Source organism: Ictalurus punctatus, chromosome 1, assembly GCF_001660625.3.
Source record: "Ictalurus punctatus breed USDA103 chromosome 1, Coco_2.0, whole genome shotgun sequence".
Classification (NCBI taxonomy): Eukaryota; Metazoa; Chordata; class Actinopteri; order Siluriformes; family Ictaluridae; genus Ictalurus; species Ictalurus punctatus.
The window spans coordinates 18,163,538-18,186,616 of record NC_030416.2 but is presented as its reverse complement, the minus strand read 5'-3'; the positions used below and the strand labels follow the sequence as shown (position 1 = coordinate 18,186,616).

At 38.8% G+C, this 23,079-nt stretch overlaps 1 protein-coding gene across 1 annotated transcript in view; it reads right to left on the bottom strand.

Annotated features, from left to right (window-relative positions):
- Positions 1-22,574, bottom strand: part of trim71 (tripartite motif containing 71, E3 ubiquitin protein ligase) — a 30,091-nt gene extending 7,517 nt beyond the window's left edge. Inside the window, exons 1-3 of the mRNA XM_017473985.3 lie at positions 22,088-22,574; positions 20,626-21,958; positions 3,585-3,752 (exon numbers count right to left, since the gene is read on the bottom strand). Coding sequence (XP_017329474.1) covers positions 3,585-3,752; positions 20,626-21,300 — 843 coding nt within the window. The 5' untranslated portion in view covers positions 21,301-21,958; positions 22,088-22,574. The remainder of the gene's footprint in view (positions 1-3,584; positions 3,753-20,625; positions 21,959-22,087) is intronic.
- Between the last annotated feature and the right edge of the window lie 505 nt (positions 22,575-23,079).

Below are 23,079 nucleotides of genomic sequence, written 5' to 3'. Positions count from 1 at the left end.
TTTCAAGTCCATAAACGTTTAGAGGCTTCCTATTTAACACCATGTAGTAATAGGATTAGGACAAAATATAACAGCCCAATCGACCACATACAGCTGCAAGCCGGCCTCTCTGCTCTGAGACTGCAGGGCAGTTTTAACAATGAGGAAGTCAGACTTATAGGGCATCACTATGAGCAGCGGTATGGCAGATTTCCAGGTGAATTTAGGTGCTAAAAACAACGACTTAAAGCAGACAGTTAATCATCTGTGCATTAGCACATTTTTAAAAAAAATCTGTGTAATGGCAAAAGCAGTGCACTTTTTATTAACAGTTAAAAAAAATTCTATATTAAAATTACCCAAAAGCATTTTGAACACTACGTGCTGAGTGAAGCAGCTCGTTGCAGAGGGGCATCACCCCTCAAACTGAATCACTGTGTTCAGCCTTTCACTTGTAAATTCTCTCTGCTGGGTCTTCCTGATGATAAGCTCTGCTCAGTGTCACCACACACCATGTGAACAGTTCCCTGTGGGGATGCAGCCCCACCCCCCAAACCCCTCAACCCCCTGCTGTGATTCTTTAGTAGCAAAAGCATGAGTGATAGAAACATTTGCACAGTGCTGGACTAATGATCCATCCTGTTCAGGCCTTCAGGGCAGTGAATATGGGCAGGCAGGACGCGCGGTACTGCTTTATTCGGGGCCAGAGGGGAAAGAGAAGGGACGAGGGGGGTTGGGGGTCAAGAGCCTGCTAAAAGAGCAACACTGTTCCACTGCTTTCTTTTAAAATACTTTTTTCAGCCTTCAGAAAAATATGCATGCATACATACAGTATTTGAGTGATTGAGTGAAAACATAAAAAAGGCTTGACTACATGAAATTGCTCTTGGGTACGGTGGATAAAAAAAAAAAAAAAAAAAGCCAACACACCCCTGCTAAAATGACAGGTTTTTGTAATGTAAAAAAAAAAATTTAAACCAAGAACAAAAAAGTTTTTCCACTCTGAATGTGAAATTACAACATAAAAATCAAACATTTTAAAGGGGGGGGGGGCTTACAATATCCTAGTAGCACAAGTGTGCACACCCCTAAACTAACACTTTGTTGAAGCAGCTTTTGATTTTATTACACAACTCGGGGTACGTTTACATGACAACGATGTACAAAACACGTTTTTTAAAAACGTTTCGCGTATAGATGACATTTTCAAAACGATCCCCATTAACACGGATCTGTGAAAATTATTTAAAAAACGCTGTATTATGCATGCCAGGCCAGCAGTTGGTGATGTTGCAAATAAACACTACGCGCCTGAGCACCATGGTTATGGTGTTTTTTTGGGGGTCCTTTTTTTTTTTTTTTTTTTTTTTGAATTATGGAATTATTATATCTTTTGAAATTGGTCTCATCAGACCATAAGACATTTTGCCACATGCTTTGGGGTGATTAAGTTAAGCTTGGATGCTTTTTGTGAAAAAGGGTTTCCATCTAGCCTCCCCCTACTCCATAGCCCAGACATGTAAAGGAGATGTGCAGATATTCCTGCAGCTCCTTTGATGTTGCTGTAGGTCTCTTGGCAACTTCCCTGGTAAGTTTTTGTCTTATCCATTTGGAGGGACGTCCTGTTCTTGATGAGGTCATTGTGGCGCTCCATTTTCTCCACTTGATGATGGCCTTCATGGTGTTCCAAGTACATCTAATGTCGTGGAATTTTTTTTTGTACCCCTCTCCTGATCGATTCCTTTCAACAGTGAGACCCTGTACAGGCATTTGTAAGCTCCATGTTGAGCATGGCTTCAGCAGTCAGATGAAACCAGGAAGATGTGAAGAAAATTCTACAGAAGCAGCCGGTCTTTATTTTGGGGTTAATCAGAATATCATCATTGATGACAGCTGTTTGATAATTACTTTGGAACATGAGATTGAATGTGACTGGTTCATTCTGAACACAGCCACATCCCCAATTATAAAAGGGAGTGCACACTTATGCAACCAGGTTATTTTCCCCTAAAATGTTTGATTGTTGTTCATCGTGGGGCGGCTGTGGTAGAGCGGGTTGTCCACTAATCGTAGGGTTGGCGGTTCGATTCCCAGCCCGCATGACTCCACATACAGAAGTGTCCGTGGGCAAGACACTGGACCCCAAGTTGCTCCCGATGGCAAGTTAGCACCTTGCATGGCAGCTCTGCTACCATTGGTGTGTGAGTGTGAGTGAATGAGACACAGTTTAAAGCGCTTTGGATAAAAGCACTATACAAGTGCGCCATACTTAGCGCGCAAAAAAAAAAAAAATAAATAAAAAAAACACGTGTCCCCTTTTCAGGAGACCATATTTTAAAGATCATTTTGTAAAATCCAAATAAGCTTTACAGATCTTTATTGGAAATGGTTCAAACAATGTTTTTCATGCTTGTTCAATGAACCATAAACAATTATTGCACATGCACCTGTGGAACAGTCCTTAAGACACAAATGGTTAACAGGCGGCAGATAATTATGGTCACAGTTACAATAACTTAGGACACTTAAGAGACCTTTCAACTGACTCTGAAAAACACCAGAAGAAAGATGCCTAGGGTCATAGACCTGCTGCAGGGAGGCGTGAGGACTGCAGATGTGGCCAGAGCAATAAACGGCAATGTCTGTAATGTAAGACGTCTAAGACAGTGCTACAGGGACAGGACAGCTGACCGTCCTTGCAGTGGAAAGTTACATGTAACCATGTCCCCCCCGGCAGATGTGATCGAGAACGTGCAAATGCCTTGGTGGAAGAGTGGAGTAATATCTCCCGGCAAGAACTGACCAATCTGGTGCAGTCCAAGAGGATGAGATGCACTGTAGTATTAAAGCAGCTGGAGGCCACAACATACTGACTGTTACTTTAGATATTGATTTTTGATTATTTTGATATGAACTGGCATCCCTTCCAGGGTCTATTCCCATCCCAGGACAGACTCTGGATCCACCACACTGACCAGGATAAAGAGCTTACTAGAGATGAATAAATGAATAATAAACAGGAGGGTTTGATGTCAAATCTGTAGCATAAGCAAACATCTGTCCACACCAATTCAGCCATCTGTGTAAATAAGGCCAAGTTGTTCCAGTTTTAATTGAACATACACTGCCAGTCAAACGTTACTGAACGTTTCTATTTTTACAGTTTTATTACAGTTTAATCACTATTATGGCCGCAGACCAAACACAAATGGTACAGAACAGCATTTAAATAAGGAAACAAGTATTTGTGTGACATTAACCAGTCGCCCAGATCGTAATGTACCTCTAAGGCAATTACACTTTAAGGCTAAATCTATTAAATCTATAGATGAAAGACACACAGACAGTGCTAGTATTAACTGCACAACATAAATATGTGCTCTCCTAAAAGTGATGTAGATTCCGGTCTTTTCCAATGAGGGTCAAAATAAGAGAAAAACAGAAATGATTCTACATTCCATATAATAAATCAAATGATGATAATTTGATAATGACACACCAACACTATGAAAAAAAAAAAAACAACAAAAAAAGGAACATATAAGACAACATATACAAAATATATAAAATGAATAATTACTAGTTGTAAGTGTATGCTGACTAACCTGCACGGCCTGTCGTCCCTGCTGTGCATCTGCGAGCAGCTGGATGGTGAGCGCTCTGGAGTCATGCAGCACGTCCTGCAGGTAGGATACACTGTGGCCCACATGTCTTCCCACACTGCACTCCCTACAGATGGGCACAGAGCAACTCTCGCAGAAAAAACGCAGCACCTGTGAAAAAAACAATGACAGACCATCACCACAACAATCACAATATTTACCATTAAATCAGCCTGCACTCAGAACAACATTCACAATGAAATGATGGGGTCCATGTCCCCTGCTCCCTGGGATAGGGTCCAGGCCCATGTGTAGGATAAGTCGTACAGAAAATGGATGGATGGATGAAACGGATTTCTGTGACGGGGGTTACAAAGGTTAGAAAGTCGATCTGCCTGTTTTAAAGCACCAATCAGCCAAGAGAATATAAAATCTGGAAGTTACTTCGGGAAATAAAAGCAAAAATCAACAAATCACAAACGTAGAAGTCAGTCTATATGCCATGAAAGCTAATAATACTGACAAAGCAGCCTTATCAGACCAAACATGGTGTATGGGCCACAATGTGGATGGACCTACAGCAAGTGTTCATTCTAATGACAAACCCATACAAGGTCCCTTAAAAACAAAACATTCATTATTGTATATTAGACACACTATTTCTTAATAAGTGATGTTCCCAGAGCAGTGAGAACAAAATTATTTCAGACTGCATTATTATAGTGTTTACAATTATTATCTTTAATATACAAAAAAAAAGAAATTTAAACTGACAATGTTGATTTGTACATCACTGTCATATTATATATCATATAGAGCAACATTATCTTAAACTAAGAAACATGGAACCTTCTATGCCAACAGTCATAAGAGAATGAGGGGTAAATGGTAAGTAGTAGTTTTAAATAAATATCATTTTAACAATGCTCTCTGGAATATGATCTTGAGCTACTCAAGATGGTAAAATTCACACACCTATATAAATATATTCTACGTTATAAATATATTCTACATTTTTTAAACTAAATACATACTTTTAATATATTAGTAATGTGTAAAAACATATCTCTAGAATTTTAGAATTAACAAATTACAAACCAAATTACACTGTAAAGTTGCTTTTAAAAAGTTCATAAGAATAATACAAAACATACACACACACACACACACACATACATACATACATACATATATATATATATATATATATATATATATATATATATATACACACACACACACACATACATATATATATATATATATATATATATATATATATATATATATATATATATATATATATATATATAAATAAAAAAAAACATAACTGAGTACAATAAATCATTTAAGATATTGGTGAAAATTTGCTCAATTTAAGACAAAAAAATAAAATAAAATCAAAAATAAAATAATAATAATAATAATAATAATAATAATAATAATAAAAAACTGGGATATAAGGGTCCTATTTTAAAATTATACACAATGTACCACCACAATCTGTTGTAAGGTCAGTGACTGACTAGTAACACCACAAATTAGTTCTTCCCACGATATTACCCATTTAGATTTTATTTAAGGATAATATTTTAAAAAAGAAAAACAGCCAAAAATCTAACAATATTATCAATTTATACAGAAATAATGTCCTGTTTCCGGAAGTGCTGGTTTGCAAACACAGATTGAGCTTATCAGAGCTCAGAGAGCGTGCCTGATGTGATACAAAGGGGAGGTCCAACTTCTTTCAAGCACAAAACAGTTATTCCTGCTCTCAGTTTCCTGTGTTCTGATGGCTTGGTGATGGATTGCTCAAGTCCTATTGTCCTGCCATTCATTCATGCCTTTTAAGAATAATTTCATTGTTCTTTAAAGAATGTCCATCCATCAAAAGATTAGATAGTACCATTAAAGCCTTTAGTTCTTTTTCCTTCTGGACCAACATCACAGAATCTGTAAATGTAGGAAATGCTTCTTCACAAATAAATAAATCTGCAGTTCAACCCCAGCACCACTCACATGCACCTATATTTCACGCTCCTATACAACGCTCTCTTAAGAGCCCTTTACACGCTCGCATCTGAATGTAATATCTTTACCAAACGCCTGATCAAACGCTAATTACGTCTCCACTGTCTGCAAGCTGAAGCAGCTGCCAGTAAACTTAGAGCTGTGATTGCACTCAAGTTACCTGCTAGTAGTTGGCCCTCTCCCCGTGGACCAGATGGCCTCACTGTGGCAGTGAGTACAGAGTTCATGTGGAAGTGTTTCCTGGAGGGGGAAAAAAGCCTTCTGGAAGGACACAGAAAGCAGAAAGACCTCCAGAGTTGGAGTGGGAAGTCTAACAAATCCTGAATTACTGTCCATCTGGATGAAGCCACAACAAAGCCTCAGAACAATACAACATGAAAGACAAAGGGAGGCCGCAAAATCACCAAGCTACATTGCTGGAGAATAGACTGCGTTTAAATACTGAATAACCATATATAGCCCATTATAGTCAGCACTAAATCGAAACAGTGTACAAAAAAAAACTTCACAGAAACGGTGAATGTGCGTTAGAAGTGTTGGTGATGTGCGTTATATGCAGAACTGCACTTTATGTATTCAAGTATGTAATTCACATCCTGAAGAGACTGGTGGGTTTTACTACAGTCACCTTTTCCTTTCTAGCTGACCCTTTCAACCTTACGCTAAAGCCAATAATCTCAGTCAATATAAATCTTTGTCAAAGCATTCATGTTCCCTCTCTTTGTCTCGCTCATTTACTCGTCGTTCTTCCTTTCATACATATCTTCCATACATATCTTCACACTATATTTAGTTTTTAGCATAAACACACTCTCGAGCTGTTATATGAATCGTTCTCAGTTCATATACTGCTGAAAATGACACGAAGAGGCACATGTTGGGTAGCAACAGCTTCTAAATATGTGGCAATTTTATTAGAACCAATATGTCACGTTCAAAAAATGCAATTATCCCTTAGAACATGTAATGAGGACAAGATATGATGTGTTCTACATCATGATTTCCCCACTGATATCAATAAACAGAAGGAATATCAACTGGTTAGATTACCTAAATGAGTAAATATCTGCAGGTAATTATTAATATTGTTCCCAGTATGAGAGAAAGCAAGTCTGTGTTTTTGCCGATAATAGACTTCATAGGTCTAAAAGACTGCAGATATGTTCTACATAAAATGCGAGATTATGGGTAGGTATTAGATAAATGTCTCATTTTACATTGTAGTAATAAAAACTTCAAAACATAAATTCTAAGAAATAGTTACAAACTGTTCACCATGAAGAGTGTTTTCATTGCAAGGTAAACATTTTCATTTTAACATCCAAAGAATGGATACTTTCAAATGGACACGTTTTATTTGGTGAAGCCTCAGTTCCATAAATAAATCCTTTTTGTAAAAATATTGAATACAAAAAATTTTCTTAATTTTGATATCTAGTGTTTCAATACTATACACACACACACACACACACACACACACACACACACACACACACACACACACACACACACAAAACTCTCTAGCCCAAAACGCTCTGTTGAGCTGTATGTGTACTCCTGCTGCCTGACATGATGTAGATGCTTGATCCTGACACACTTCTACTGTTGTGGCTCCTCTCACCCTTCAGACCTGCCCAATTCATCCTCATACTACTTCTACCTGGAGCCTCTGTACTGGTGAATCACCTTCTACTACTGTGGATAGTCACCCTAAAGTTTTACACTTCCCAAAAACAGTTTATGCCCAACACTCTCCTTTACATCAGTGAATTATCTCATTTTTATACTAAACACTCTTGTACCTAGACTGCTGTTGTATTCATAAAGATTGTCTTGTGTCTTTACTCTCAATATGCTCATACTGAACATCCTTTCAACACACTCTGTATTGTTTGCCTTTACTCTTCTACAGCTGTACACTGTAATTACATGGAATCTCACAATCCAGAAAATAGGTTACCTTTAGAGTCTGGTTCCTCTTGAGGATTCTTAGTCATGCTGTCCAGGGACATTTATCCTGCCACTGTTGCCGCTGGCATGCTTATTGCAGGATTTATTCATTTAAATCTAAATTTGTATTTCTGTAAAGCTGCATAATGACAATGTCTATTGTTAAAAGTCCTATACAAATTAAATTGAATCTAAACTGAATCAAATTGCCTTAAACATCTCTACCTTCTTGACATTTCCAATCATTCTTTGACAACAGGAGTATGGATCTATTCAGAGCACTTAGCAACAAGTACAAGGAGACAACTATAAGCGCATCTAAGAGCAGTACATTAGGAGTGGAAAAAATTAGGGCATGCATCTTCACATCATGTGTAGCTTGGTTTAACCTTAATGCCCTGTTAATACAAGAGTAAATGAAAGTCTGCTTGTTTATCTTTACATGTTCCTCCTTGCAGATTTATTAGACACTTGACCACTCGACCCTGATCTTTAGTGCTCAAAAAGGCAAACATCAAGAACTCCAGTGCTGAAAAAACAACACCGGCAGATTTAAAAAATAAATAAATAAAATAAAAAATAAATAAATAATTTTTTAAAAAAAAGACCACACAATCTCAGATACTAATTTAACTTCATGCCACCTGGACAGGGAAATGCAATCAGTGATGTTATAAAGTGCTAAAAAGTGCAAATAATTACCTTCATATACAAATTGTTTTGAAAGCACTTCTTCATTTAATAATTTGCCTACATGAAAAATTATCAATGAATTATTTACACAGGGTTATATAGACTGTTTCCTTAATATATCTACAGACAAGTTAAAGGAAAAGCTAACAAGTGTTTTGGTAAGGTGTACGGCCACCACGAACCACCAGAACAGCTTTAAATGCACTTCAATACAGGAACTGCACTGGAGATTATAATCACCACTCTTCCCATAAATAAATAAATAAATAAATAAATAAATAGATAGATAGATAGATAGATAGATAAATAAATACAAGGTTGGTGTTTTGATGATTGTGTTGAAGCGCAGTCTAACACATCAGTCCAAAATCACCCACTGGTGTTCAAGTGGGTTGAGATCTGGCGACTGTGAAGGCCATAGCATATGATTTACATTATTTTCATACTCATCAAGTCATTCATTGTGCTCTAATGTCCTGTGGATTGCAATGGCATTTCCATCTAAAAGGACAAGTGGGTCTTTGTCACCCATCTGTATGTATTTACAAGATACAATCTAAGGTTGTGACAAGTTATACAAATCAGTTGGGTATTGTCATGCTGCGAATTGTATAAGTAAGATGGAGTTGGATTTTTTTTTTTTCTGCCAGTAAGACTTGTGTAGATTTTACAAGATGGGGTTGTTTAAAGATGTTTAAATGTTTTGTACATTCAGCTGGAGAGATCCGTGTGAATCATTAGCTGAAGGTTGATTTGTGTCCAATCCAGTTATCTAGCAGCTGAAAGGTTAGCTAACTAATGTGCATAATGTCTGCTGGACAATACAGAATTGGGAATTGGGGCTTTATGTATTTGGGAGTAAATGTATAAACAAATGGGGTCAACGTTATTGTATTTCACATTGTAACAGTAAGAGCTACAACTCTACCAAGTGCTTGGCTCAAGACACAGTAATTGCATGAATAATTTGTCTGTCATGGGAAAAACGTAAAGAGCATTACTGATGTAGTGCAGAGCCTTTCTGACAGACCGAACATGACAAGCCAAGACAGGACGAACAGCTCAGTCTGCATTAGAGGAACTCTCCAGCTGTAGAAGTTACCCAGGCTGATTCTGCCTGTCCAGATGAGAAAAAAGTGGAACAGGAAGGTTGTGCTACAATACCACACAATGCCAACAAGCACTTTATTCACTGCAAATATTGCACTACATTACTGTCTCCTGAACAATAGTGAGCAGCTGAAGTCCAGAAGCAGAAATGAGGGAATGGTAGTCTTTTCTCTGGTCTGAAGTTCCTGATGGAGGAAATCCCCTCATACTTTGAGGATGAAAAGAGAGTCTGGGAGATATTCCAACAAACTAAGCAGACACGTAATGGTAGTGCTGAAATAACGTATATAGAACATATGGTCTATACACTATATCATTATTATAGCTTCACTTCCACATCATCAATCTATAGGTGATAAACCCATTCTGTATACGTTGATGGAAAATATGAGCAGTCAAGAGTCGTATATCTTTCCTGACACCTAGGTCCATTATTTCCAGCATGGAGTCCAACAACGGTGTTAATGTTAAGGCCTATAAGCCTGGTCTATGCTGTTCTACAAAGATCACCCACTAAACACTGACTTTAAATGACCAAAAAAAAAAAAACGAACACCCCACCAAGTTCCTTTTAAACCATAAAGCAGTAAAAGCCATCTGACGAGAAACAGATAACTTGATAGATAATCACTACAAATGAAATAAGCATTGAGGAACAGCTGGGTGCTGCTGTAAACCTCAATATGACTCTTTTTACTGGCATGTGAAACTGGTTTTCAATGTGAACAAAACAAGAAGAGGTAAGTGTATCACTGTAGGCTGTGGTCTTTGGAGTGGAGGTGTGTGTAGGACTATGTTTTTTGTTTTTTTTATCCCATTCCCACCCACTACCTGTAGAAATTCTGACCAATCCCAACTACTTTTGCTGTTCGCATTGTTTGCACCTGCCCACACTATTCTAAGGTCTGATGAGCTTAGATGGTTCTATTTCTCAAAAATATAGACAATAAGCAATCTACACTATTATGAACCTGAACAGGATAAAGCAGTTAGTGATAATGAATGAAAGAAAACAATAAACATGTGAGCCTTGTGAGACCTATACAGGCTTTCATGTTAAAGAGCACCTATTATGGTTTTGAAATGTGCCCAATTGTTTTACAAGTCTCATACAATAGATTTAAATGCATCCAAGGTCAAAAAACACTTTAATGTGCTCATAATTTACTCATAATTTGCTCAAAGTCACCAACAACTCGTTAAATGATCCGTTCTAAAGGACTAATTCTAAACTAGTCCTTTCAGAGAGCATACTCTGCTCTGACTGGTCAGATGTCCCAGTCTGTTGTGATTGGTCTACCCCTGTTTGCGTGTGTCAAAAAAAAAAGGAAACATCCACTACCATAACGAGTTTCAGCTCCGTCTGTCAGCGAGCTCCAATGGAGACCAGAGGTTAGTACAGAAAGTAAGTCTGGAATTACTAACGACTCATTACAGCTGTTCAGAATTGGTTCCTTCTTTTGGGAGTCAATAACTCAGTTTGTCGTGCGCTTTGATTTTCTAAACTTAGCAGACATTTTTACATTCACACACAGCTCTAACACACTGCATAAAAGGTAATATTTGAAAAAACCATAATAGGTGCACTTTAATGAATATGGCTTTTCTGTGTCCCAAGAGCTTCATAGCTGAATGCCCACGCAGAGTCAACAACATCCACTCCTATAACTTTATTTGTTTAGTGCTGCAGGATATGGATCCTGATGCACACCTCTACTTTGTAGTAAGTTTGTTTTGTAGTTTACTGGAGAGCTTTTTTCTGATATGACGACGTATATCGATATTATGTTTAGTCTGCAATAGAGTTACTCCTGGGTTCACGGTTGAAGTAAAATTCAAAACATTTAAGTGTATCTAATATATATATTTTTTTTATTTCAGTAGAAACCAACATATGCAATATGTTCTTTAAATAAATATGAATGGCTATTCCTCTGAAGTTCTGTGGCAAACCACACAAATCAACAAAAACCGTGACTGCTCTTTAATAATCAATCTCCAGAAAACACTCCGCCGCATTCACACACACAAACACATAGGCCTGGGCTCAAAGGAAAAGACATAACCACATCCCCCACTGTCTTAATAAGGTCAATTTACAATACCCGAGTACACAAACACCTTGTCTGGAAAGCTACAGAATGAAGGGTTGTTTTTTTACATAAAATATTGAATTCCAATGCATTAGATGAAACACTATTAATCCAAATCTGTAGATCTATGAGATCAGAGAGCACTTCAGAGGAAATCCTCTGAATTGGAATCAGATGCTCTTTCACTCACTCTTGCACTCACATGCCTGCACTCTCACTCTCTCACAGGGAGGTGGCTGCCCACTTACATGACCTCACTGGCTGTTCATGAGAGGCCAAACAACGTTCCAGCGTGCACACGCACACGTGTGTGTACAGCCCTATAGATCCAGCAGTAGCTGTCTTGGTCCAGCTGCATACCTCTTTCGAGATCTCATTCAGAAATCTAGAGAGAAACTCTGAAACTCAACCCAAAACTGGACTGAGAATCTACAAGCAGACAAAATACATTTGAGAGAAGATACCTGTAAGTGTCCAAAGCCAGATTGTTTCAAATGAATGTTTTACAGAGACAGATAGACTGATGTACTTCACTCATCCCCCAAAAGAGAAACTACACTACAATAACTGAAGAACACAGGACTTAAACTAGAGTATAAATACAGCTAAATGCACATTCTGCACGTTTACATATACACAGCAGTTATGGCATCAGTTCACAAACAAGACAACCTGCATAAACACATCACTGGCTTTTCATTTGGTGTGTGGGAGATGTGAGGTTAGAGGTTTAGCGTGAATGAAAATGAAAGAAAGAAAAAAAAATCAAGCAATACACCATCAGGTCTATGCAAGTGAATGATAATTATTTTAAATTGACATTCTGTCTTATTGTCTATTCATAGGGACAGAAGGCAGGATAGTACACTAGGAAGCTTCCATCTTGTGGAACCTGACAGCAGTAGACCTTGGTGGATGTGGTGGTTAAGAGTTCTCCTGGATATCACTTCATGGAGCGGACGTGCAGAATTGTTTTCCAAACCTGCTACCATTCCCTTCTCAGTCACTTCGTCCAGTGACTTCAGACTAGTTTATTGAAGTGCTTTGCCTCAAAGTGAGTATTAATCCCATTCAATAATAAACAATTCACTGGCTGAATCCCTGAAGCAAGACAATGAGATTTTATAAAGGGCTCTGGTCATGCACTTAAGTGTTATCTCCTCCTTTAACACTATTAGATGTTCAGACGCTTAATGCAAACTTATACCTAATGGCTACAGACACAACAGCTCCAAGAACATGACCTCTAAAGAAATAAAAGTGAGGGAAGCAAAAGGGGCTGAATTTCATAATCCACCATGACAAAACCATGTCTAATACTCACCTAATTAAAACCACAATCCAAAGAGTGAGGCTGGTAGCATGTTTAACTCCTACAGTTTATAGAACTCTAAATCCTTCAAATACCGTACATACTATTTACACTATTCATAAAGAATGGGCATACAAAGCAAGGTCATTGTATTTTTGGGAGTAATCAGTCTCAGCCTGAGACTCATTGTCCCACAAGATAATGTGTCCGAGTACACAGGTTAAAACACTATTTATATGCACTATTTAGTTGTTCCACAAGGTGGCAGCAGTGACCCAAGACTGTTGATTGTTAAGGTAGTTGAAGAAAAAATGGAATTAACGGAAGAGACGGAAACAAGTGCCGTCTTGTTTTGTCAAACAAATGTCGTCTTTCACATCAGAAGACCTGCTCTACTGCTCTGTACTGACTCTTGTAGGCCAGGAGGGGTAGTGCACGTTGTCGTAATGTGCATGCGTCCTCTGCCTTTGTACGTGGACATGTTGAATGGCGTATACTTTGAAAGGCTATGTGTACGACTGTGCGCATATGCTAACGTATGCTAAAAAAAAAGGAAGTACACCAGCTCTTTTATGCCGAAAGATATGGTCACAGTAATAATAAAAATAAAACTGTGTGTGTGTGTGTGTGTGTGTGTGTATATATATATATATATATATATAAATAAAACACAGAAGAGATATGTGTGAAGCACCAGTTAGTAAATGAGAATCTCTGTGTTTGAGATTGAAAGGTCTGTGTTTAGTCATTTCCCATGGTGGTCAAATTGCCTCTTCCTGTGAGAGAATGCAGTTCTTGGCGACATTTATAGATGAAACACACCAGACTCTGAGTAAGGTAGAGGTCTGGCTTCCGAGACTAGGAAATAATAAAACCAATAAAATCCAAATGTCTAGAAATTGCCTCTAAATATGTGTTATTTATTAGGTTAAGCACAAGTGTGACATATCTGCAGCCACATGAACCAGTAAATTTATTTAGTACATTTTTAAACTAATGTGAAATGATAGCTTGACAGAACGAAGTACGTTCTATCTGGGAGTGTCTGTAGGCATCAATCTACAGAGAGTCCCCCTCAATGTGTTGACCAGTCCACATTCCTCTCCAAGGACCGACTCCATCAGAGAAAACCGTTTCAGGGAAATACTCTCATACCAGACAGATTAGGTTCTTGGTTCCTTCAGAGTTTGGTTTGTTTAAAGTATGGCCTGCCAGATTCTGTATCAAAGAGGAGTGCACATGAAAATGGTTAAAAAAAGAGCAGCACAGGGATATGGAGTCACTAGAACAGGGTCATAAAAGGCATGCTCAAAGGCTTTTCAGGACTGCTTTTACACAACCCCCTGCCAGAAACCGGAGCCTTGCCATGAGGAGCTCTCACAGCAACCATGAGATCAAGTTAAAGAGTGCTTGGACTACTTAGACTGACAGCACAAATGATTGGTAATCTCTCACAGTAATGGATATCCTAAGCTTATATTTAGTGTGTTGGAATTTCTGCCACGATCTGTACGTTTTTGTTGTTATTCTATTTGATGCTTAATTAACACTAATTGTTTTCAATGATAGCTATGTAGCAGTAGAGGAGGAACAGTTTAAAGTTTCCTGTCCAAAACTCCCATTGAGCTTTTCTTTGTGGTGCTGTTTCAGTCCTGAGATTGTAACCTACGTTTGCACTAGCAGGTCGCTCATCTTGCTTGCAGTTTGTCTCTTGTGGGTGTGAACTGTCCTTCCAAGCTTTATTTTTCTTCTTAATGCATATATACACATTTAATGAGATGTTGTATATATGATGAGAAAGAAAGAAAAAAAATATTAATAATTTTATATTTATATAATTATTAATTTTTTTCTATAGTATTTATAGAAATGCAGATTTCTTAGAAATGGTGGGAAGAGGAGAGTGGAATCTAAATTGATGACTATCGTAGATATCTGCAGCTCCATCCATGCCAGGTTAGTATAAGATACAAGGAGTACAATAGAGCACAATAAATCGTCTATCTATCTATCTGTCTATCTATCTATCTATCTATCTATCTATGGTAAGCATTAAAAAATTGACTACTATCAGTTTAAAGACAAGAGAGTTCCTTATCTACAATTCTTAAAAAAGACATTTTCAATCAGGTGACATATATATATATATATATATATATATATATATATATATATATATATATAAATAAAAACACACACACTACATACGCTATAGGACTGGTCCGAGGAATTATTAAGCCAATTGTATTCAGATCTATTTTGCATAGAGCTGAGAAAAGAGTCATATCGCTTGTGGAGCTGCTGCTTTGTTGCTTCAGTGCTGCATGGCTCTAAATTGTTTTGCGTTACGTTTTGCGGTCAGTGGTCGCTTTGTTGCTCACTCTTATGAATGTAGGGTTAGAACACAGTGACATCAGCATCACTTCTAATAGTCTAATATTTCAACAATTTCATCCAACATGTGTTCCTACATTTAAAACTATTTAAAAATGTCCTTTTTTAGATGATGTTTTAAAGCAAATGTCTAGCTAACAGCCAGGATCTCATATCATAACAGTTACGTTAAACACCATCCTCCCATAATGATACACAATAATGTGCTCATACTGCATCCAGGGAATAAGCATACAGTATATTTATCAGTAGGTTAACTAGCAGCAGTGGTTCACATTTGTATGGTCTTACTGTTGTTAGTAATTTGGTACCTTGACAGTGCACTGATATCTGATGCAGTACTAGACTATAGATTAGATTTTAATATTCACACTTGCAGGTTTTCAAACAGCTGTCTGTGATGTTATATTTATCAGACTGGATACTGTAGAACACTCGCACAAACCTGCCACACATTCTACTCTGCCTTGTCCTTCAACCACTATTACCTGTTTGCTTTGGCCTAACCACCACCTGAAACTGCATCATCCAGATCTAAAGATTAGAGATTAACCACAATCTGCTCTCAGTCACAGACCTCTTGCTCAGACAAGCAAAAAGACAGTAAAGTTAGCAATCCACGGCATCCATCTCACGAATTACCAGTCCCTTCCTTCAGGCATGAACACTGACTGGCAAAACAAGATGTTTGAGATGCACAGACCACGAACCGTGTGCAATAACTGATTGTACAAAACACCTGCACCTGCTTACTGCTACCTATTGACTGACTAAGAGCTAGTCCTCGTTGATGATTTTCATTACGCTAGATTCTGTGCAGTACCATTTCTGCTGTAACCTGAATGCGCTCCATAACACACACACATAGTAATGACAGGACTTACTGTCTGAGCTGTACATACTGTACCAGCTGAATGTCCTACATGGAGCAAAAAAGTTGGTGAGCTTTAATATTTGCAAAGTTAGTTAATTCATTTAACTTTCTTTCTGCTTGTTATATTAGCATCTGACTTGAGCAACAGCCAATTTAAATTCCACAAGAAAATCTTATATGAGCAATACAATTCAGATTCAAGACTGTTGTACTAGTTAAAGGCCAAGTGTTATTAATTTGACCTTTTTTTATTGTGATGTTTACACAAAACATTCAACCCCAAAGCAAGTCAAAATGAACTCAAAGATCTCAAAAGCACATCAGATTTTCTTCCGAAATGTAAACTAAGCACCGAGTTGGACGACAAAGCTCACCAAGACCGCACTAGATTCTATTTTGTTTGCTTGGACTGCAGTCAGCTGGTCAGAGGTGTAAACTGAGCTCACAAAACATTACCTTCAAACATGAAGCAAAAGCAAATGCACAAACAAGCTTCAGGGGTGACAACATTTCTGTTTGACAAGTAGTGAGAGACAATGTGCACAAACTTGGTTTGCTTTTGCTTGCTTTGGGCTACACCCACGCTTGAAAGTCAAATTTTTTTTAAACTTCTTAAAGGTGCGGAGCTTTTAAAGTTTGACCCTTCAAACTCTGCTATCACTGATGGTGTGGAGTAAAGTGCAACGCTTCATGAGGCTCTGCAGCTTGTTACTTGTTACGACAGTAGAAGCTAGCTGGCTAACATTAGCTGGTGTGTTAATAATAATAATAATAATAATAATAATAATAATAATAAATAATAAATAAATTAATTAATTGATTAATAATACAAAAAAACCCAACCAGGAATGTGTCTTGTTCTTCACTGTCATCTAGCTAGCTAACATTTACCTTGTTACGGTTTGCCCGTCTCGATTCTCTCATGATGGACACCAACAGCACATTAATCCACCTGAACGTAAGTAGTGACATTGGTACACTATGTGGAAATGTACAACTAATTTTCCACAACAAGCCAAATCAAATGGTTTGAGTCATAGCATTTTATGACATGAATACACACAATCTTGTCCAGTAAATAAATTAATGCATGCATCACTAAGAGATAATCATTAAACAGCAGGTATATCCCTCCATGCCTGCTTCAAATAGCTGACAATATGGAGGTCCTTTACCACTAATAGACAATAAATCAGGGTGTCAAACTGAAATTCCACCCAGGCCACATCAGTCGTTCTCTTAAGCCTGTGAAAGTTTTGTCATGTCCGCTGAGGATGCCACTGACTCTACTGTAGTAACCGTTTCAAACTAGGAACTGGAATTTTATGTGGAGAAGACATGAGTGGAGTGATACACACAGTGAAATGTGTTTGTATAACCAGCACTGAAATACAAGCCAACTGGTACAAGCCAGTTTTTACCCGACAAAAGGTCGCATGGATTCTGACCTCTGACCTGGTGTTCATACACTGCAACCCATTACCGGGGGAAAAGAAATTACAGAGAGAGAGAGAGAGAGAGAGAGAGAGAGAGAGAGAGAGAGAGAGAGAGAGAGAGAGAGAGAGAGAGACAGAGGGAAACACACACACAGGGACTCACAGGGACACTCGCGCACACACACAGACACACACACACACACACACACACACACAGGGACACACACAGAATAGGCAGAGTAGGAATGTAAAAGACTGCTAATGGTCAGTTGTGCTCACTCTTACCAGACTACAGGCTGCACTAAACCGGCAAACCCAAACACAGCACCACATTCCTTCCTTTATGGCACCATTTCAAACACTAACACTTTCAACGGTTTAGGGGGAAAAAATAAAAAATTCAATTTCTTCTGATACAGGAAACGAGTCAAATTAAATGGAAAGGAACAGTAGTTTACAACTTTTGAATGGTTAACTCTGTTATATAAGTATCTTATTCTTTAAACTAGCATATAAAGTAGAGCCAGCAGAAAATGAAGCAAGGTCAAGAACATGTGCCTCTTTGTTCTGTGGGAAATGTTGCATCATAGACAAGCTTCTGTCACACGATCATTAATTACAGAAATTCAAATATTCTAAACAAGGTAGAATTTTTTTTTAAGTGAGAGATAAGACAGGAGCAGAGGAAAAGAGAAGACAGCATAAAGAGACTGTGTGGTGTGTGTGTGTGTGTATAGATGAAGAGAGTATACGATATCTGCACTGCTTCTGGAAATCATCACCATCACACTACTGCAGCAAAAAAGGATCTGACTGTTTACAGAAATGATTTCAGACTTCACCCAGACCTATCCTCTGCTCATGCAAACACACTTCATTTCCTTCCGTATAATGATATAGAGGTGCATCCGTCCTACATACTGTCTCCCAGTGAGAGGATTTCTTTATTTTACACCAGTATCTGCTCATCCACTACAGTTGCTGAGAATACACAACTTGCACATTCCTGTGTCTTCTTTCATGTTCCAATAAGCTTTATAATTAGCTGAGAATTAGCTCAGATGCTCCAAGAAGCCTGGAGGCAAGACCATTACCTTGTGTGTTAGATTAGAAAAAACATGGAATCGTCCAAATTAAGATTAGGAAACTAAAATTGATGGGGGAAATATTTGATTCTTAGATGAATTACAATTCTTTCTTGAAAGATTCAATGCACAAAGACATAAAACTGTTATAATGTTACACTGGCAGAAACACAACACACATTAACGGTGCTGCTAAAAACCACCATCACATATTTGTTTCACATTTTCATATATTCACTCAGAAATATGTAGCTAGATTTTACATTTCACATAGTATTATTACAGGAAGAGCACCATTCAAACATCACTAATGGAACTATGCTAAAATATATTATTTTATAAATAAAAAATAAAAAAAACTAAATTTGATAAAAACAGCTACCATTAGTTTTACAGATGAAATCACAATATATTAACTGGACTGTTCATAAAGTCCCACAATGGATATATCCTGCTGGTTTAGAGATAAGAGGCGTGATTTAATTGATTTCTCTTAAAGATTTCTGTTCAATCAAATTAACTACTAAGACATAATAGAGTAGGATGAGAGGTACACTTTCTTTCCCTCATGATGCTCAGGTCATTTCAAACTAGGGATGTCACCAAGAGAGAACGGAATAAGCAATTCCCAATCAACTGAATTCACAGTCTTTTTACTGGTATTTGCTCAAGGACACAACAACCGCAATCCGAGCAAAAACAGATATTAGACAATACAGACTCTCAGCCTGAACCTAGAGGTGGGGACATGACAAAAATTATTATAATCACTATTCTTGAAGGCATATAATACACAATGCACATTATGCATCACGAAAGGCAGGTTTGGTCACAAAACCCCAGCATTACATTAGTGTTGCATTACATTAGTGTTTGAATAACTTTTTATTTAAAAAATAAATAAAAACACTGAAAATTAATAGGGGTGTAAAGTTAAATTTGGATGCACTTCTGCAACACAATCTAACCGAACCCTTGTCTATTAAAATATGTACAGCTCAGAAAGTGATTCTTAATCTAAAATATGTATCATTTAACTGATCATTACAGTAGGCATTCAAATAAAATGGAAAGCTCAGCCTGTGGTTTATGATGGTTTAGTCAGGATTGCTAATGATACAACACTTCAACAGAGCAAAGCACACTCAGCATTTGTTTAACAGATAGTGGAATTAATGCATCAGCAGAATAGCAGAAAAACTGTGTGATATGATGGGTCACCTGAGCTCTGCTGGTAAAGTAAGTCCAATAAATAAAAAAAGAGAGAGTATACAAACACAACATTCAGCTAATATTATGTTTTAAAATCGATGCAGGGTTTTTATTAAAGCAGTTATCAAAATGATAAATCATTTTGATAACTGCTTTAATAAAAATCTGTTGATTTTTGCGAGGCAATGAGTAAAAGTGTACTGCATAAATTATGTGAAAGCAGGTATCTAATAAGATATTGCTGCGAAAGAAAGTATTGAAGTATATGGTATACATGACCTCAGTAGTATTGATTTCCTGATCCTGGTACTATACTCCTCCTTGATTAAATCCCCCCCAAGAAATCACTGTTGTCTTTTTGACAGAGCTGTAGGTACATTACAGAGTCAAATACAGACCAAGCTTATAATCCATAAACTTGCATGAAGCCACTTGATATATTGATTCCACAGTATTTATATAACAGTGAGAAGATCCTTCACCTTTCCTTCCACATACTGCTTGCAATACTATTTCTACCAGACTGCTCTAAAATTTAATCGCGACTGTCTAAAAACTGCAGTGATTAGTACTTGTTCAATGATCCAATGGGACCTGTACTGAAATTGGGTGTGAAATTGGAAACACTAAATGGTGTACACACAGTGACTCGTGGCCTAAACTAATCTACTATTAATCATGGATGCACACTACAATAGTGTAGTACATGAAGAGGCGAATTGATGAGTTGAGACATGTACGTATGTGTGTGTGATGTAAACAGAGTAGTAGAGCACTACTGGGAAATTTTGGACTATGAGTGAATGATTGCAGCTTGAGTGCTACCTAAAACGATGTGCATTTCAAGGACTCACCGCGTTGTCGTGCTGCTGACAGTAGTCCATTCGGTCCTGGAAAACCGGAAGCAGTGAGAAGTTGTGAAACGCCTGGGAGAGGCTGAGCGGTGTGCCGTGGCCCCCGGCGCGTGCTGGCATGTGCAGGTTCTCCGCCAGGCTCTCAATGAAGTGGTCTTTGGTGAGACGGACGCGCTGGTGCGCGCGCACGCAGTTGTCGCACAGGTACTCCTGGCAGTCGAGGCAGTGCGAGCTTGCGCCGTTCCCTTCATCGCACGAGCTGCACTGCGGCTCCGAGAGCACGTGCTGAGCACGGAGAAGACCCCCGCTGCCTATGCAGCTGCTCGTGCCCTGATCCTCGGCGGACACCACCACGTCCAGCAAGTTGCTGAACAGGAAGTTGGACGACGGCAGCGCGTCCACGCCCGACTCGGACATGGGTACTTTTTGGTCGCAGGTCGGGCAGCGCAGCTTGAGCGGGTCTCCGTTGCTCCTCAGGCTCTCCAGGCACGACCTGCAGAAGGCGTGCAGGCACGGCAGGACGTGCAGTCTTCGTGTGGACGAGGTAGTAGACGAGTTGGAGGTTTGCGATGACGAGGAGGAGGTAGATGAACTGGAGGAGATCGGAGCAGAGGAGCCACACAGCTCCTTACACAGCGGACACGTCTGCACTTCGGAATCGGGGAACGATGCCATTTGGGGCGAGAAAGGGCTCAGAGTAAAGTCATGAGCGACGCGTCGATTCGGCCCCGAGTATATCGCGTAAATTAGATCATCGCAGAGCACACACAGTCTACCTTTCGTCGAAATGAAATCACTAAACGTGCTAATGTTTAAGACTGATAGATTTAAGATCGTATCTCGCTTCAATTAAACTCCAAAAATTGGCAAAGTTGAGAACTAAGTAGCTGCCTGTAATACCTTTAACGCACCAGGAGAAGCAAGCCGCGACTTTGCGTAAAAGCGCATAAGACGGTGCGTGCTACGTGTTGTTTTTTTTTTTTGTTTTTTTTACCCCCTTGTCATGTTAGAGCCTTGAGCTATGGGGCATTAAAGTTATTGCGAAACGTGAAACGCGCTGCGAGCTCCCTGCTCCGATCCTCCCCCACCACCGCATGACTCTCCGGGCCGCGCGCTCAGCACAGCGTCGCCTCTACTGCGGCCCCAACGCACATGTCTTCGTTTCCCACCATACGCATGCTCATTCCCAGTCCTCCATTTCTTATTTTTTATTTTTGTTGTTGGATGTTGTTCGTGTCGGCGTGTGACGCTAAGAGATTAAATAATTCACAGAAGCGTGTCACATGTAGCTCCTGGCCCCTGCGGGATCTTCTTACTGCGCCCGAGTCACGGTCTGAAATAAATAATAATAATAATAATAATAATAATAATAATAGTAACAGCCTAAGGAATGCTTTTCACTCCGAAATCAAACTCTCAGCCCTGCTCCTTTGTTGTTGTTGAGTGAAACAGCTGAACCTACCGTTTCAGACGGACACGGCGCAGCCCAGAGCGTGTGTTTTTTCCAGAGGTTTCCCGTGACTACTCGACAGAAGAATATCGCAGCCCATTTGCCTCGCGCTGCGGAGAACTGGGGCGAGGAAGCTCACTTCCGCATTCCTGCTTCTCCACACCGAGCACAGTTGACACCGTGCAAATCTGCACGCATTTCGGTCAATTTTCTGTCCGCGTTACATGAATTAAAGAGCATTATCGAGCGAATGCCTCCGCACTGAGAGATACGAGTACACTTCCGCTTGGCCACAAGGGGGCGAGGCTAAATGACGAGGGGGGATGGGCATCGCATCAACCAATAGCAGAGAGCCTCACTGCTTCCGTACGGCCTATTGCTGTTTCACTCAGTGTTTAATGTAAATTAGAAATTACTGCGCGGTGTTGATTTTCTGTACTGGAGTGTAAAGCAGCTCGGGTTTTTATGTACGCGGTTAACTGTTGATCACGTGATAAAGATTCTACTGATTAGTAGATTAATATTAATATGTACCCTTCACTCCTAGAATTTACTTAAAGGTTCTTTGGTTAATGATTATTGCTTTCCAGTTAGGATCTACTTGGACCCTTATCTGAAAGGAAGCCATATGGTGTAGGATTTAACATAAAACCTTGAAGGGTTTCCCCACAAATGGATAAACCAAAGGACCCTTTATGATGCTGAATGAAATGGGTTTTTTTCTCTCTCTCTCAGAAATAAAGGTGCCAAATTGCACCTTTCTTTTTTCTGGGGTGGTACCATTAATGGTACATTGTTTGTACCTTTAGTATATATGTGTCCTTTACCTGGGGAAGTGTGTTTTGTGCTTTTAACTAGCTTTTAGAAGTCTATCTTCTATTGTGAATAACATATAGGTTTATGAGATTTGCACATCAGTGCATTCTGTTTTTATTTACATTTATTTACATTTAACCCAACGTCCCAACTTTTTTGGAACGGGGGTTGTATTTTAACATTCCTTA